This window comes from Vanacampus margaritifer, chromosome 6 (assembly GCF_051991255.1).
Source record: "Vanacampus margaritifer isolate UIUO_Vmar chromosome 6, RoL_Vmar_1.0, whole genome shotgun sequence".
Lineage (NCBI taxonomy): Eukaryota > Metazoa > Chordata > Actinopteri > Syngnathiformes > Syngnathidae > Vanacampus > Vanacampus margaritifer.
Window position 1 is genome coordinate 9,511,832 of NC_135437.1, and position 19,361 is coordinate 9,531,192.

Sequence of the window (19,361 nt, forward strand, 5' to 3'; positions counted from 1 at the left end):
GTAATAACGACCAGTAGGCTGGATTTCGCCAGGCGAGTGTGCTGAAATGTTTTCAGAAAGGAAGAAAATAAAATATATGCTTGGTTGTTTCATTTCAAACTTGATTGTAGTTGTTGGCCACGCAAAAGACTTATAGCTATTTGTATACAAGACATTAAAAGGATCATTTTCATAATAGTTCCCTCTATTGAAAAACGTTTTTTTCAACTGTATTTAGTGAAGGCCCCTTTCTGTTCCAACGTAACAGTATTTCACCACGGTATCCTCCAGCCTTGAAGCAGCTTCAATCTGACTATGTTTGTAAATAGTTATGTTTTGTTTTATCTAGAATGACAACAAAAAAATTGGCAAAAGTTGTCACTGGTTAAGCACCAAATTATGGTGTCATATTTGTCTGTAGTCCAGACAAGATTGGGACTGTGATTATTGACGTAGTACAAACACACGTAAACATTTGCACACATACACACACAGACAGCTCTCTCTCCCGGAGATGAATAAAATATGCCATTAAAGTCTGTGTATTAACAAATGTTGTAAACTCCTCAGATGTGTCTTAATTAAAATAGTTGATTTTGCTGCATTCTAATTTAATTTAGTCACACATCACATAATTCATATAATTGAGTAATAAAATTGCTTTCTTTGTTCCGCGTAATTGTTTTCCGTCGTAATTCTTGTTCTGAAGCATATTAATTTGTTTTATCTCGTCGCCATCGTCTTACTTAGGCTCATTTATTATCAAATATGAAAGGAATTCCAGTGTGCATTTGTATCGTGTCAAAGAACAAAATTATTGGATTTCATGCATCTTTTTAAACGCGTTGATGTGATATCTCAATGCTTTTAATATGGAATTCTCAAGTATTTGTTCAGTAATATATTTCATTTGACATTAATCCTTCTTTACCTACTTTAGACTTGGTCTGTCTTGACTTTGTGAGTCAGCTTGGCAGAAACCTTCTCGCAGATACAGATGGATTTACCAGTACATAATGATAAATGGCAGGCACAACTGAGCTGATTACAGCACTTACTACTTCTTCGGGAGCTCACTACACTAAAGCACCACATGAACCACGCTGACCAAAGATCTTAATTGAACGGGTGGCTCTGCAGCCAATTGATTCAGCCCGACATGCGTTCCTGCTCATTTCCAGTAGGTGATGTAGTCTGACCTGCAGGTCAAAATAATCATGGTTGTAGCGCATAAGACTTTGACATCAGGCTTGATTTGTTGTTGGACTACTACTTTTAAAGAGGAGGGCATCCTCTTTTCGAAAAATTAGATATTAAGACAGACGATGGGTTGGGAGAATTTGTTTCAATTTAATTTCCTATTTTATACATAGGTTATAATACTGCCTGGATTTATGGAGTTGGCCATAGTTGCTGTATTTTTGTATCAAATAGCACAATTGAGATGGGCCCCTTACAAACAGAAACTGGCTGAATAGTGAGATTTTGGATTTCAAATATTTAAAAGAGGTTTAAAATGTAACCCAAGCATCACATGGAATGACATCACTTTTCTATAACGTTAGCACAACCGTCAAAGCAGAAGATCTGTTTGATCTGTGATGTGCGGTCAATGCACTCTAAAGTTATGATTATATATATAAATATATATATATCATGAAATTTGTTTCTCTGTTCTGTGATTTTCTTTTTCAATTCAATATTATTAATGATTTTATAGTCAAATTGTTTCTGTTCAAATACTGTACATGAGACGGAGGAGGGGGAAAACCAGAGCATTTTTTTCAGTGTTTCTAGGAAGTGAAATATTGATGTTGTTGATAGTAATCATGATCATTATTACAATGGCAAAGCTATGATCCATCTTGTTTGATACATGGAGAAATGTGCTGTGCAAACTTGTCTACGCTTTGTGAAAATTCTGGCTTAATTTAGACACAGACATATATGGAGGCATTCCCTTATTGTACGAAAGTAAAGTATCTTCTTGGCATAAAAAAAAAGAGAGTGCCTGAAACAATTGTCAAACAAACGTTTGAGTAAACCACTGTGGATATGTTGCGACTTATATTTAGATCTGTAGAATAAATATATGACATGCCATATGGAATGAGTCTGACTTCCATTCAATTGTAAGCCTGAATGCCTTTGTTGCAGCACTTTCCAAAGAGTGAAACTGTGGCTTTTCTGCTCTAACAAGCTGCTTTTAATATGCATATTGTGTTGACGTGTTAGACCAAAATACAAGAAAAAAAAAACATCACCGCATTATTTTACTCTTGACAAAATATCCAGTTAGTTAGTAAATCTATCCCAAATCTAAATTGGAATCATTCATATTCCTGTTTTTGAAAATGTAAACCCAGGATTGACAACCAAAGGTAACAAAGACTTTTAGCTATGATAGAGCTTACTTAATAATAATAATATTGCAGAAGATCAAACACACTTATAGGCAATCACTGTCCCTGAACTACGTGAATGGATGTTGGGCAAGATGTTGAATTTTAGATGTTTGCTTTTGTCTGCTGTTATTTATTGAGAATGCGGTATCTGTCTTGTGCATCTCTTCTGTGTCTGAGTTTGGAGGCTTTCCTAGCAAGTGTGTGTGCATGTGTTTGAAATGCTGGATGTTGTTCGGGCCTTGAATGACCCTCATCCCTAAGGAATGAACTCTTCCAACTTTTAGTAACATAGGCTACTGCTTATCGCAAAGCATTAATTGTATCCCAGCTTTCGATCACATTGCATCATTCATATTTTGCTGTGAAGTACACATACAGTATGTTGAGGTAGCAATAATTTTATCTTCTCCTCTTGCATTTTTCAGGGATTTGGGCTTTAAATGAGAATGACCGGAACCCCTCTGAACTGTAATTGACTTGGCAGGTAAGAACTCACTCTTTTAAAGTGTGATGCAAGCTGTGAGATACACTCCATAATGAAACGGACACACACAGCGTTCCACTGTATAATTGGCATTCAGAAATAGAGAGGCGTAATAAACTCAAGAATGTAGTTTGACGTTGCTTGGATTTACTTAAATCTACAATAATTGATTAAAAATGCACACATACGCCTTCTTCAGTTCATCTGGATTCTCTCTGATAAGTGTTAACCTCCCGAACACACACACTGACACACACACACACACACACACACACGCACACTGCAACACTAGGTGGCAACATACCACCTTTCAGCTTTCATTGCCATAGGAGATTTCCAGTTGACCTATTACATCACGTCAAAACATGGTAGCTGTAGATGGCCAACAGGAATAAAATGAATAACTTTGCAGCTCCCCTCATCACGTGCATCCATTTATGGATGCTCTTTCCTCTTACATAAAATTTGTGTAATTTCTTGTGTCATCAGAGCTTTGGCAGTGTTTTATCAGGTCAATTGGGACAGAAGAATCTGAAGCACTATCAAAACCATTTAACTACATTTACAACCTAAATTATGTTATTCTGTACATTTTAATAATTACAACCAGGCTTTGTGGTCACATTAACTCATGCCTGCTACCTTTTCAATATAATATAATGGTGGCACCACATGTAGCAGGATGAAAAGTCAAAAAATAAATAATGAGTTCACTACAATTTCACTAGCACAGCAAGAGCGTGTTTTTAAAGAAAGGTCTAATCAGTTTTGTAGCTGAGACAGCCTACTTCAGGGACTCTCAATTAGAAATGTAAAAAAGTGCGTTGCGTGGTGGTGAAAACATTTTGGGCTTTTTTTTTAATACTGTTTTGTATGTAGTTTGGGGCTGGGTGTACTGTACAGTAATAATCAGGAGTTATTGGAAGGCACAGTATCACACTGATTCTTTCTTCCTTAGTATCACGCAAAAAACAACAAACTTAAACTAAAGGTAAATCAAGTGTCTTGGGAGTTCAAATGTTGACATGCATCTCAAAAGTAAAATAAAATGTTCCCTTTTAATGATTATACAATATGAAATAGTTTCTTGTGCTTACCGATGATCCAGGTCACTTTGAGTGAGCACTCCATTGCCTTTTGCTTTCCTGCCATTCATGAGGTAATTTATGTCACAGTACACAGTAATTTAGTTGAAATTTTTATTCAAAGCTGACTTTGGGCTAGAACAGAATACAGCCTGAACTGGTTGTCAACTAATCACAGGGCACATATCATACACACTCACATGAAGCCCTTTGGACAATTTAGAGTCTACGATGATTCAAACGTGGCTGTTTTTGAAATGTGGGAGGAAGCCATGCAAGCATGACCTCTCGACTGCAAGGTAAATTGTACATAACATAATTTATTGTCGGAATTGATTAGCCATAGTTAATAATCACAACAGATACCAATCAGATCACTTAAGATGAAATGAAACTATTACTATAACAGCATCCACACAAATGTTGTCAGGAGCTGCCATTGTTGTTTTATTGTCCACAAGCTTGAGGTCCTTTACGTTTTTGCATATGGCACATCTAAACTAAGGTTTTCTATTCTCAGAGAAACTGATTTGTTTTTGTCTTCCGCAATGTTATCAGCTTTAGACATAAACTGCAACTATGACCATATGTACATGCCAGGTACTGAAATTATACAACACTATATTTTTGCTTAGAATTTAATGTAGTACACATAGGAAGAGGTATTCTTGCAAAACAAAACAAAAAGCTACTGTTTTTGTTTTTTATAATCCAACCTTGACTTTTCTAAGACTCTGCTGTGCTAATCTACTGCTCAATTGAGCCTGCATTGCGTGGGAGTAATGACTACTCGATCAAGGACATGTTACATGCATGGGTCCTTGAACATGTCAGCAGTAGAAGAGTTTGAAAATGTTCACATTCACAGATGAAGTAGAAAGTGTCGACATCCGGGTGCACCTTTTCAGGCTATTGATTCACTCTTGTGATGCACAGCCACACCTAGGCTCACACTAAATCACAACTGGTATTTATTTTGTTAACCAGGATCTCATGGATTAGGTCTTGGATTATAAATGCACACAGTAGTGCTCACATCCTATTTCCCTGGCACATCTTAACCCTAAATGCAGCTTTTCCATTTGACACCACTTATTTCATAGTTATCACCCTAGCTGAATTGTGTGGAACCGTGTGGCTTATTGAAGGTGCACAGCTGGTTCCAAATGGCACAGATGTGTAGATTTCATCAACTCCAATGGGCACTACCAGAAAAAAAAAAGTCACTTTGCTACTCACAGAAAGCTATACATTCTGGTGTTTACAGTGCAGCCCAAAAAAAAAAAAAACTATTGTCACCAACAACAAGACTTGGTCACAACCCAAGTTGGTTTGGAAAACTCAACTATTTATGCTCCAAGAGGGAGCCAAGCCCCAACTATGGGTGTATTCAGATCTGCACTTTGGTCCGCTTTAAACGAACCAGAGTTCATTTCCCATGCTGATCCGGACCTTTTGTGCAGGTCTGAATACACACAAACGAATCCTGGTGCGGACCAAACAAGTGGACCGAGACCCATTTTTTGAGGTGATCTCAGTCCGCTTCCAAACGCACTCGGTGCGGTTCGCTTTACAGTCTGAATACAAACCACGGCTGATCCGCTCCAACTGCAGGACATATGCACCTTTTTGGTCTTAACCAGCCACCGTAGCCAAGCATCGCAGGGGAGAAACCTTGCCGGGTAGTAAATATTGTGCTAAATTCATTCATAATCATCCGTATTCTGTTTAGCCTTGCTGCTGTCAGCATGTTGAGGGGGCGGGGCACGCGGAGCACAACTGCTCCTCCGGTTACTGCTTTCAATCGACGACGCGTTCCAATATTAGAAACAGCGTCGCGGAACCTCAGTTGAATGAGCTACTCTTGATGCGCGCAAATATCTTGCATCTAATAACGCCACAAATATGCAGGGCATATGCAACACGTCGGAATTTAATGTTTTCTCTCTTTCCGGGTTTGCTTTTGCCTGCAGCCCTCGTTATTTTTGTCCAATGGGAGCACAGATCGTCACGCGGGTCGATGTGATTACGCAATATTGACCTTTTGCACGTGACGTCACAGCCCTCATGGGAACGCCCCCTCCGGGACGCTGGACGGCAAAAGAGCCACTTGCCTGTATTGGAACTATTGAATCTCGTACAGCGTAAAGTCCTTTATCTAATCAATTAACTTATAAAATGGTCATATCTTGCTCTGCGGTCGGTTGTACAGACAGACAAAAGAGTAAACCAAATGTTGCTTTTTATCGCAAACCTACTAATGGACTAGCAGCCCACAAAGTATTCACGGATTTGCAGCAAACATTTTTTTGCAAGGTTAGTAGATAAAGGTGGTAATTAGTAGATAAATGTTCATACATTTTACTAGTAAACGTACACTCTAACAAAGATTGTAACAGAGGTGTCGAATTGCGTGTTTCAAATCACATTAACGAGCCAGATAGTTAGCGTCCAACTGCACGAACACGCAGCTTAGTTTTAAAATGCACCTACTTCAAAACTATTAAGTGCATTTGACTGTTTAATAATGAGGGATTTCGTCTTTGTGCTTGGAGTTTTTCACTCTGGAGCCGGAGTCATATTCATGAAATTGAGCACGAATAGCTTTTATTTTGTAAAATAACAGTCGCTAAGTCACTAAGTTGCTCAGGGTCACGTCCACTTCCATTCAACAATCATTTTCTTCCACCGTCATAGGGCAGTCACGTGATTACGTGACGTTGGTGCAAATAATCAACAATCCACTTGCAAAAAGCACAGTGTGAATATGAACCGCACCAAACAAAACAAAAATAAAGTTCGCTTTTGGTCCGGACCAAACAAGCGGACTAAAGAACTTTTCACTCAACTCAACTCTATATTTATAGAGCACTTTAAAACAAGTAACCACAGCTGATTTATTTTATTGGAACCCAGAAGCAACAATGACAACAGGTTTAATCTTCAATATCCCAAACAGGACAAGAGGGATAGACTGTTAACGGACGCATAAACATTTACCTTGACAGGGAAATGAGGTGCCATGAAATGCAAAAACAAAGACATCATAAACCCAACAGCAAACAAAATATAACTGCTTTAAAACTGTGTTTTTAATACGGTGGGCATTGACACGGGAGTTGAAGCAAATATTCAGTAGAAAGACCACTGTAAACCATAGTACAGACTCTGATGCTTTAACAGATCTCCGGAGACTGCTTTTACAGATTCAAAAGTATGACCTGACCTCACTTTGCTGATGCATATTTAAATTACTGACAAACATGGAAAAACACTGAAGTAAATGTCAAACGTGCAATATGAGGTCGAACAAGCCAGAAATAAGTGTGTTGTAAATTCTGCTCTCATCATTTATTCAGATGAAACCAACCCTATCCTACATGAAAATAAAGTTGTTCAAATAGGAACTAACTATATAAATGACATGCCAGGGCTTTAACGTAATTGCCACCTATTAATGATCCATTTTTTTTACATTTTAAATTAAATCAAATGTGAAATAACAGTTTGGTTGATTGCTTGACAGAGCTTCCTCAAATCTGTGTGACCACAAGAATATAATATATTTTCTAACAAAATATTATTAAATATTTTGGATAATTCCAAGGACAATTCAAAGCCATTCATCTGTCTCATTATCACTCCAATTGTCAGCAATGTACTGGGTCACAATTCTTTGTTGAAATCACTGCCGGGTTACATTAGTGTTGCACTATTATGACGTCACGTCACCTAATGACATAACCACATTAGCTAAATGCTATTGTACTATGAGGGCAACACGAAATCCTACTTTCATACAGTACCTAATTCTCTAAATCAGGGTCAGCAACCTTAAATACTCAAAGAGCCATTTGGACTGTCTCACAGAGACCAAAAATTCAATTAATTAATTCTCAAATGATGATTCAAGTGATGTCATTAATGTGATGTTTAAAAGTGAGATTGGTATCAAACATAGTGCCTAAATATTTATATTCATTTACAACTTGAATTTTCTATCCAGAAATGAAAATATCAGGTTATATGTATGATTTATTTGTTTAAGTAAAAAAGCATAGCAACAGTTTTGGAGGAGTTAAGTTGTAGATAACAGTTACTCAGCCAGTTTGAAACGTTTATGATTTTTGAGTGTGTATAGCAACTTCTGAATGGTCTCTTTCCATCACAAAAATCACAGCATCATCTGCGTACATAATGACCTCCCAAGCCTTGGCACACAGGCGATAGATCATTTGTATATATATATATATATATATATATATATATATACATATATTCTCATCGTAATCATGAAATGAAAGCCAAATTTAATGATCTGCCTGCAGCAAACTAAAAATGCCATCTGGGTTCCGTTATCATGATAACACATGCACTCAGTGGCATACGATGGTGTGTTGATGCCCGATGCCAACGTGCAGTTGCAGATGGACTTTTACCCATCTGAAACCAATCGTCAGCGGTGGGAGAAGTGCTGATGGAGAATGAAGTTTACTGGGAGGTGATTCCAAAAAGAGGTTACCTGCGATGTTTCTTGTTTGCTTTCATGTCAATAATCAAGCCGACAACAACACTGTGTGAATAGAGGCTAATTATTTACGTAAAATGTATTTAAATTTAATATAATAATTATTATTTTAATACATTTTAATTTAAAACAGTAATTACAAATATTAATAATAATTACGGATATTAGGTGAAAAATACACACATATTAGAAGAACGTAAAATTGTAAATACAAAAACAAGACAATTAATTAAAAACAATTCTATCAAAATATTACAAAAAAATTACAATACGTTAAAACGTACAAAAATACAAGAAACAAAATCAAACAAAAACATGCAATATTCTATGTTACCAAAAAATATTGGCAAAAATACAAAAATATAACACAAAATATTTACTGAAAATACATACAGTAGAAAAAAGAAATTCTAATGAATAAAACACATTTTTTAAATTAAAAATATTTTACAAAAAACTTCAACCATTGATTGAATACCGTTTGTTTGGTTGGTCATTTGGATAATATCCATTTCTTTCGCCGACCCGGAAGCAATTATAAATACTGTATTGTGGGATATATCTGTGCTAAACGGCACGGTTAACTTTGACGGTGCTGTTAACTAACAGCTTGACTAACCATGTTTTGAACAACGCATACTTAACAGTAGGTTAGTTAACGGCGGGTAATAATTTAACCGGCGGTTAGGCGTTAAACAGTGGTTAAAATAACTGAGAATTGAACAACTGGGCCCAGATTGTCAACTGTCATCTGTGAGGTTATGTAACTGATGTTTGTATAGTTTATGTAGGGATTATTGCATTAAATGTTCTGTTTTATTTCGATTTTTTTCTTGGATTTCTCCATGGTTTCATACCGTCACGCGTCACACATTCGGTGGCTGAGACTGATTATTAGACTAATTAAATCATGTTTAATGATATTACAGTATGTATTACTCATTATTAATTTCCCAAATTCACAGACAGAAACAGCAGAAGGATCAAAGGGGTTGATGATCCCTGGTCTAAATGTGTGCCAGGTTGTTTTATTTTGTTTCAAATGCTGGCCATCAATGTTTCCCTTTTAATCCTGCTTTTAAAAGGGGAAGTCAAGCCATTTTTTTCATGTAAATAACATTACTTGTCTATATGCCTACACAGTATTCTGATTAATATTGTTCAAAATCCATCCATTGATATGGATAAAAATGGGCAGTTTGCTGCTTAATTCATATTCCACAAACACAATATTAATCAAAATACTGCTTAAACAATTGGGACTGAATAGGACATAATATTGTAAAGAACATTTTTAGCTTGACTTTCTCTTTGAATATAGTATACAGTATACAGACTCAGTTTTAATGGTCTGAAAGACAATATAGAAGACTAATACATTTAAGCAAGAGTTTGAGGCTGATTTCTCCACTTTAAAATATTTACAAGAGTCACAGTAGGTTCAACTGCACCTACAAACAGTGGCCCATTTAAAGAATGATTTGCCCCATTTTAACACAAGTGGAATCCAATACTGTGGCTCAAGTCATGAGTAATGCAACAGCTATTGTAAAAGAATATTATCCGATGAGAACTACAGCTCGGTACCTTTAACCAGACATGCAACATTTATGCCACCAAGGAAAGGGTGGTGTGCAAACGCAAGAGTTGTGTTTAATGTGGTGGGTATCACTCCCACGCTGGAATCCATAGAGGACTTTAAGTTTATATTTAGAGCTGTTGCAAAAATGCAGGCATGATCACGAAGTGACCCGATTTGATTTATATCTCATTAATCTCTTCCTCTCTGTCCTCACTTGTTTTCTTTCAAGTATAGAACGCAAGATGGCCTTCCCCTGTAATATATGCTTCTCATTCTATAATCTTTCATCATCATTCCTCTTGTGTATCATGTAGAATGAAAGCATGTCAGCTGAGTGGACCAGTGGTAGAGTGTCTGCCCTGATGCTGGGAGGTTGTGGGTTTAATCCCTGGCCAATCTGTGTTTAGGGTGTTGAATGTATCGTGAATTTGATGTCAGACATGTTCTCACCAGCAGTCAAAAACCACTGACTAAAATTCAATTTCAAAAGTATTGAAAAAACAAAGTCATTTGCCTTTTTTTCTCCTTTTTTCTTTTTTTTTTTTTTTACCGTAGACTGAAAATAAACACAAATATGAGTCAGGTTCTATTGACTTCTAAATCTGAATAAAGATATTACAAAAGTAATACATTATGGCTTAGTCTCTTCAATTTTCTTAATAGCAGTTCTTGTAGATACTGCATGTATTTTTTTTAATCATTATTAGTCCATCACTCGAAATGAAAATCCAATTTAATCCCTTCGATTGTCAAAGTAAACCTGCATTGTAGTCACTTTCTAACAGTGTCGTCCCCTCTGGTACTTGAATTAGGATTTGATGATTTATCGCTGTCGGTTCAAATAGAGCAATTGGATTGTTTATTTGAATGAGTGTGATTCATGGTTACAAAAGAGACTCTTTTAGTCACATTAATTATTACTTTCTCCTTTGAAAACATTGTTCTGTCTTTGTCTAAACCTACATTTCATAGATTGCTTACAGCTATATTGCAATTTATAGAAAATATTGTTTAAAAAATGTCAAATAAGCACATATACACTGCTGACACAATTACACTCATGCACAATCCCTTTTGCACACATTATTATTATCTTTTTTTTTTTATCTATCTCAGAAGAAATATTGTATTAATATTGTATTTTTGAAGTTGGAGTGCTTTCTCCTTGTTAAGGTCTTTGAAGCCAAATTCCAATTCCAAAACATAGCAGTCTCTGCTACTCTGCTCCCCTCTCAATTGGATATATTTACTCCAGAAAAGAGGCAATGTCATTGTGCTGTTTAAGATGCTATTGATCACAACGGCAAAAGCTGTAAGAATTGTGGTCTATTTGATATGTACTGTATGAGCTTATAGATGTATTTGATCATCTCATTTATATTTGTTTTCTTGTGTTTTATTTCATTCCAGTTGTCTCCAATCCTCTTACCAGCAAGTGGAAGACCCTTCAATGAATTATGAATGTTAAACAAGATGACCTCCTCTCAGCAGCAGCAGATGATGCGAGGTCCTAGGTTGAACCGGGCCTTGTCCGACCCTTTGTTTGTGCTGCTGCTGGCCCTACAGCTTTTGGTGGTCGCGGGTCTGGTGCGTGCTCAGACGTGCCCTTCAGTCTGCTCCTGCAGTAATCAGTTCAGCAAAGTCATCTGCACACGGAGGGGGCTACGAGAGGTCCCTGATGGCATTTCTACCAACACACGCTACCTGAATCTCCAAGAAAACCTCATTCAGGTGATTAAAGTGGACAGCTTCAAGCACTTAAGACATTTGGAAATCTTGCAGCTGAGTAAAAACCACATACGGAAAATTGAGCTTGGGGCCTTCAATGGACTTGCTAGCCTCAATACCCTGGAGCTTTTTGATAACCGCCTCACCACGATCCCAAATGGGGCATTTGAGTACCTGTCCAAACTAAAGGAGCTATGGCTGAGGAATAATCCAATTGAGAGTATTCCCTCCTATGCTTTCAACAGGGTGACCTCATTACGACGGCTGGACCTTGGGGAGCTTAAAAGGCTATCCTACATATCTGAGGGGGCCTTTGAAGGGCTGAGCAATCTTCGCTACTTAAATCTGGGAATGTGCAATCTGAAGGAAATTCCCAACCTCATTCCCCTGGTGAAGCTGGATGAGCTGGAGATGTCAGGGAACCAGCTGTCTGTGGTCCGGCCTGGCTCTTTTAAGGGGCTCATCCATCTCCAGAAGCTATGGATGATGCATGCCCAGATCCAGACTATTGAAAGAAACTCATTTGATGATCTCCAGTCACTAGTGGAGCTTAATTTAGCCCACAACAACCTTACACTCTTGCCCCATGATCTGTTCACTCCTTTGCATCATCTGGAGCGGGTGCATTTGCACCACAACCCTTGGAATTGTAACTGTGACATCCTGTGGCTGAGTTGGTGGCTCAAGGAGATGGTACCAGCAAACACCAGCTGCTGCGCCCGCTGCAGCTCACCGGCTCACCACAAAGGGCGCTACATCGGAGAGCTTGACCAAAACTACTTTCACTGTTATGCTCCTGTTATTGTGGAGCCCCCAGCTGACCTAAATGTGACAGAGGGGAGCGCTGCAGAGTTGAAATGTCGAGCCAGCTCTTTGACTTCTGTGAGCTGGATTACCCCCAATGGTTCCATCATGACGCACGGCGCGTACAAGATCAGAATCTCAGTGCTGAATGATGGCACTCTGAACTTCACCAATGTTACCATGCAAGACACTGGTACATATACATGTATGGTCAGTAACTCAGCCGGTAACACAACAGCGTCAGCCACACTCAATGTGTCCTCGCCTGAGAACAGCAGTTTCAGCTACTTCACCACAGTAACTGTGGAGATGATAGAAACGCCACATAACGAAGGCTTTACCACAATTGTGCAACAGAAGGTTGGCCCCACACCCTCGGCCCATACATGGAAGTTTGTGTCACCCAGTTCCACAACTACCAGCACGGTGCAGACCCCTCTCTCCACTCGTGCCACAGAGAAGACCTACACAATCCCTGTCACTGAATTTGGTGGGGAAGGCTCCCTAAATGGCTTAGATGAGGTCATGAAGACAACCAAGATCATAATCGGCTGTTTTGTTGCAATCACGCTCATGGCAGCTGTCATGCTGATCATCTTCTACAAAATGCGTAAACAGCACCACCAGCAGAATCATCACGCGCCCACACGTACCATTGAGATCATTAATGTGGACGAGGACTGCGTAACAGGAGGACCGGGCATGGAGGGCCACCTGACTTTGCCTCCTCTTGAACATGAGCACCTCAACCATTACAACACGTATAAAACGGCATACAACCATGTCTCCACCATCAACTCCCTACACAGCTCGGCGCATGAACCTTTGTTAATCCGGGCAAACTCAAAAGACAATGTGCAAGAGACCCAAATCTGAACATTGTTTTCTCAAATAATGGAATGACAGCAAGACTCAAACATGAATGAACTACGGTGTGTTTGGTAAATCAGTGGTTGGGGATGTTCATTTAAGGACTTTGGTAATTAGGGTATGTCTGTTACAAAAAGTGTCTTTAAAAAGTTATTTATTTAAGAGCAAAGACTATTGTTGTTAAATCAATGAAAAAATATATATTCAGCAGCTGTTTTATTTTGTTTTCAACACTTAATTCATGCCCCCTCCCCCATTCCTCTTGTTATATTGGTTGACTGACATGCTTTTCAGATTATGCCTGGACAATAGGTCCAAAAGAAATGAAAAAAGAAGACTGATTTATCTTTGGTTAACTGTGTTTTCCCAACAAATCTAGAGCACATGACATTTTTCTCTAACTGTGGAGTAAGTGGTAAAGTATTTTCTGACGACCCAATAACTGGTTGAAATAAACATGAATTTACCCGTTATTTCAAGGTGTCCAGCAGAATTGTCAGTAACACTGTCACATATGATCAATATGTCCCACATTTTGCTATTCAAAATGTTGATGAAAACAAGTTTGATAATTAAGAACTACATGTAGTTATGATAAAATCTTGTTTTTAATGTTGCTCCTCACTACTCGTATGTACGGACCCCGCCAGGGGACATCACGAAAATATTTAAGACTGCAATATAACGCAATAAATTGCGATATAATGCAGTACTATTGCTTTTTAACGCAACGATTTTTGCGAGATTCCACTTCTGAGTCATTAGCAATAGCTTTAGCTATCATCAACACCATGATTGTTTTGTTAATAAACTGTTAACATTGACTACATACCTTATCCCTTTGCATACCAAGTATGTCCTCGCCTCAGACATCTCTAGATTGTAAAAATCTCTCCAAACCATCATCCATACACCTGCCAGCGCCGATTGAATCAATGACCCGGAAGTGGAAGTCTTCCGTTTCCCTCCAAAAATAACATTGCGTTATTTTGTAATAGTCTTGCGTTATAACAGGATAATATTGCATTATATTGCAAACTTAAATATTATCGTGACGTCCCCTGTGGGCTCCGTACTTATGCATCTCATTTGTTTTACTCAATTTCCCAGCTGCCAAATGTCCTCTAGATCTCTAATACAAGGCAATATGGAAGAAATCTGTCAAAGAAGTGGACTGAAGAGTTTCCAACATTTAATCCTTTTCCTTACTGATACCCACGGTTTGCGCTCCGTATGTTTCAAAGCTACCATTTTAAAGCATGTACCGCTTATCTCATCTACAGGGCTGTAGGACTGCATGCTCTCAGGTAGACTGGTGAGCTTAAACCCTTTATACAGCTGTCTCAGCACATTGCCTGTAATCCGCGTGGCACATTTCCACATGGGCAGTGCTTGGCAGCTCCACATACACACACTACCCCTGCTAGCCACACAACTTGGCCCTGTGCAGCAGGTTTTGTGGCTAAATGTGGGGGAGCAGGCATCAGCCAGATGTTTATGCTACACCTGCCTTACTCCCACAACCCCATTTACATTTTAATTGACGTGCCTACAGGCAAAGACCCTTTTTCAGGAAAGCATTCCCAAGACCCCATCATAAAAAACAATGCCAAGCACCATAAATTCAGGGGCTAGGTGGGCAACCAGTAAAGCCCAACACTAAGAATGAAGTATACTTCAGAATTGTGGAACAACCCAAGTATAAAACTGTATTAAGAACATTTTATGTGTTAAAAATATTGCAGTGGTTGTGATGTATTCGATACAAAACAACTCAAATTTTCAAAACAAGTTGGTGCCCATTGTGTTCTATTTTCTACCGTACTATTTTGTAAGTCAAGCAAACCTTCTAAAACAGTGGTTCTTAACCTGGGTTCGATCGAACCCCGGGGTTCGGTGAATCAGTTCTCAGGGGTTCGGCGGAGGTCAAGGCACACTCCTGTTATGTCTCGTTATGCGCCGCTCAGCCATCATTGGTTGGAGGTGATCAGAGCTACATGGCCTAAAAAGAAAAGTGGTAGGATGGAATATATGCAATATGAATTCACATGTATAACGGAGCATTTGGTGTTCCACAGGGTTCAGTTCTGGGGCCTCTGCTGTTTTCTCTATCTGCTGCTCCGGGTTCGATCTTAAGAAAACAGTGGTGGTTGTTTTAAAGGGCTCTATAGAGTTGAGCTGAGTGATGGGAGTCAGCATCCAAACGGCATGATTTGCGATGCCAAATTGAGCAATTCTAGTCCAGCACAACTTGCTATGTAGCAAAACTAAAGGAACACTCCCTTTAGCTGCATGGGGATGGGGAATACAAGAACACAACACTTTCTGAATTCAAGGTGAATGAGAGCCAGATTCTCAATTGAAAAGGATACTCTCCCTGTTCATTTTGTTCATCAACAAAACCTATGCCTATGTTTTTAATAAGATGTTTTTCTTTTTTTAAATCACATTTTATTTGTCACAGAAGCGTTTGGTGAATGCGCATAAGAAACTGGTGGGTTTCAGTACCGCCAACAAGGTTAAGAACCACTGTTCTAATATATATTTCAATGTACCAAAAAAATGGTTTTGCACATCTATTAACGTATACCACACTGACAGAGGCAAACAGCAGATAGATGGAAATGTCATACAGTGGACCCCAGCTATTTGTAGAGAAAGAGAAGTTTTTTGAAGGAAAAAAAACGATGCATCCCTAAAAATTATTATAACTGCTTATGTTAATAGTTTCAACAATAAATATACTACAAACAATAACCCCAAAACAAAAAATAATTTCAAATGCTGACAATTTAACATTGTTGTTGTACCTTCAAAAACACAGTAACAGATTCCACCTAAGCATTCACATGCACAATATTGAGTCCCCGACCAAACCTTAATAATTAAGGTGATGGAGATTATTTGTATTAGAGGTGAGAATTTGACTGCACAGCAAAGCACAAGAGTTACAGTACATCGATGGTGCCTGTGCTGGTGGTAAAGTCTGCTTCTCGATGGAGCTGTTCCCGCTACAGCGACTAGCACTTCGATGTTTCTTGACCCAAAACTGCTCGATCCACTTAGTGACAACAAACTGGTGGCGGTAGATAGATTTAGCAATGCTCTTCTGAGCTGTTGTTAGGGCCTCCACTGGTTTCAATGCTGCATTCAGTCCTCATTTAGCAAAACTCTCGTGAGCCAATGTAGACATACAGTATGTATTTAATCTTGCCCTTTCAATCCCGCTGTCAATCACAGATTCATTAACATTGCTGATATATCTGTGATTGGGTGAGAGAGTGTGAGTAGGTGGATCTTCAGTCTACTTATACAAGTGTGGTTCAGCGTAGTTTGGTCGTGCAGAGAAATAATTTGGCATGTTTATGGACAACATTAACCTTTCGTTGTCTCATTTAAAGAAACTCTTTAATACAACAAATATCATGTATCCTGTAAAACAATAAAATAAAATAGAATTCTGACTATTTTGCCACATCACTCACAAAATCGATCAAGGATCTTTCACCCACACACACCAAAAAAATGTCTGCCTTTTGCCACAAAGCAGGCAGGTAGTTTGATATTTTTTGGTGTGTTTACAGGTGACAGTCTCCATTTAAGCTTCTACAGTACAATGATTATACATACTGTAGTGTAGACAGTAATTTGTCACAAAAATAAATTAATTTTTTGCAACATTACAATCCACAAAGGTAAATGTGCGGATGCTGAACCGAGAATGCAGGGTCTACTGTAATGTATAGTTATTCACACAATACATCCTGATGCTTTTTGTTTTTGTCTTTGATCTGTGCAGCATTGACATTTTTATCTTAAGTAATCCATTTTGTACCAGAGTTCACTAGCAGACGGGCAGAGAGTTGCTCTTCAAGCGGTCAAGGTCTGCTTGTTTGGTGCACTCCGGGGTTCAAATTAGATTAAACATTAAAAAACACTGAACGTATCCTGCCGAATTTGTGTGAATACAACCTGGGTAAGTCACTGGCTGATTGATCAAAATAGTAAATTAATCAAAATTATTGCCAAGTGTATTGTTTTCAATATATTTAACAGGACTTTCACAGATCCGAACATGCAATGATTTATATCTGATTTCGTTACACCGACATTGTACATTTTAAAAGGTTACTCAAACAATAAAATATGTTTTACTTTAGCTATTGCTAAATGTTATCTTGGTTGACATTTCAATTGATTTAAATAAGTCAATGCACTCACCATTATCCAACCTGTTTTGCTTGGTGTCAGCAGCTATTGGAAGCCGGCTGTGCCGTTTACCTCACGTCAGTCCGGTAATGTAACATTGGAAATATGCCGATAGAAAAGCTCACTTTGTATTGGGTGTAATCAGAAGAAAAAAAAATCCTCAGCTCAAGCGTTGTAAATTTCTTTCACAAAGTTGGCTGTATGCTGTTAATAGCAGTGGATGTCATTTTCTCATTACAAGAACATGAAAAACAAATCTAATTCAACAAGATAATCTAACACATTCCATGCACAGGACATGACCACTTTTTGTTAATTATTATTATTGTATTATTATTTTATAGACTTCCCCAACAAGTAATATTACCAAGGTTATGTGATAATATTAGTTCCTTTTATAAATCCCAGATCTTTTTCTTTCCCCTTCAGCATTTTGAAGCATCTTTAAAGATTACGAGCACATTGGGGTGCAAAAGCTAATGAGTCTACTCAGCATGCCCACTGTTTGTATCAATAGTGTAGATGATATTAATGGCAAGCTGGCAATGTTTAGCAAATTTAAAGGAAACAGTCATATGTTTGAGTGTGCTGCTGTTCAATTGATATAAAATCCACAGATGATTTTGGTGAATTGTCCTTTATCCTGCTATGTGCTGGCCAAACAATATTCATGACATCACACTGCTAATTCTCTTTATCGTTTAATGTCTTTGATGTTCCAGTTCTACTCATTTTACTCACATAATGTTAAGATTCCAATTTAGTTTTTATTTGCAGGATTGTTGTGTGGAAAATTAAATGGTCTTTTTTTTTTTTTGCATTTTAGTCAAGCTCCCTGATGTGTGTAAGATATTGAAATATTTCTGTTCTTACATAGGCATTTTTTGAGAGGAAATGCAGTTGTAGTTGTAGATTTATACAAAAGTACATTTTTGAGACTGCATCATTTAAAAGGGTCAATAAAAAGTGTTTTTTTTTTTGTTGTTGCTGTTTGTTTTTTGTTTAGTTTTGTTTTTACTTGTACCAACAGGCCGTCTAAAAAAAAAAGAAGCAATGTGCTGTAAAAGACAAAGAGATTGATTTTCATGTAAGAATTATTACATAACCTTTAAGAAGATATGGAGATTGATTATAGAGAGCAGAGTTTGTAGTACATACACAAAATATGGTTAAAATAAAGTCTTGTTGTTTTTCTGTACTTGTCTGCATTTTGTGTTGTTTCCCATATGAAATTAACAAAACATTTTTCAGAATGTTAAAGACGGATTAAAGTCTAAATGCATCCTGAGAAGTTCACTTCTCTGCATCAGTCTGTTAAAATGGGTACATACACAGATGATCACACCAAATTCAACTCCCACCTTCGTTCCAGGTTAGTACAAGCTGAATTCCATCCATCCATTTACTACGGCGGGTCGGCTTGTTTAGGAGGGACTTCCCTCTCCCCAGCCACTTCGACGAGCTCCTCCGGCAAGATCCCAAGGCGTTCCCAGGCCAGCCGGGAGATATAGTCTCTCCAGCGTGTCCTGGGTCGTCCCCGGGTCCTCTTGCCGGTGGGACATGCCTAGAACACCTCTCCGGGGAGGCGTCCAGGATGCATCTGAACCAGATGCCCAACCGAGCCAGCTCAACTGGTTCCTTTCAACGCAGAGGATCAGCGGCTCGACGCTGAGTCCCTCCCGGATGA

At 38.3% G+C, this 19,361-nt stretch overlaps 1 protein-coding gene across 2 annotated transcripts in view; it reads left to right on the forward strand.

Annotated features, from left to right (window-relative positions):
- The window catches only part of lrrc4ca (leucine rich repeat containing 4C, genome duplicate a), a 134,634-nt gene extending 115,770 nt beyond the window's left edge, over nt 1-18,864 (forward strand). For both annotated transcript variants that reach the window (XM_077569238.1, XM_077569237.1), the window contains exons 2-3: nt 2,810-2,868; nt 11,474-18,864. In XM_077569238.1, the coding sequence (XP_077425364.1) occupies nt 11,525-13,471 (1,947 nt within the window). In that variant the 5' untranslated portion in view covers nt 2,810-2,868; nt 11,474-11,524 and the 3' untranslated portion in view covers nt 13,472-18,864. The remainder of the gene's footprint in view (nt 1-2,809; nt 2,869-11,473) is intronic.
- The last annotated feature ends 497 nt before the right edge of the window (nt 18,865-19,361 follow it).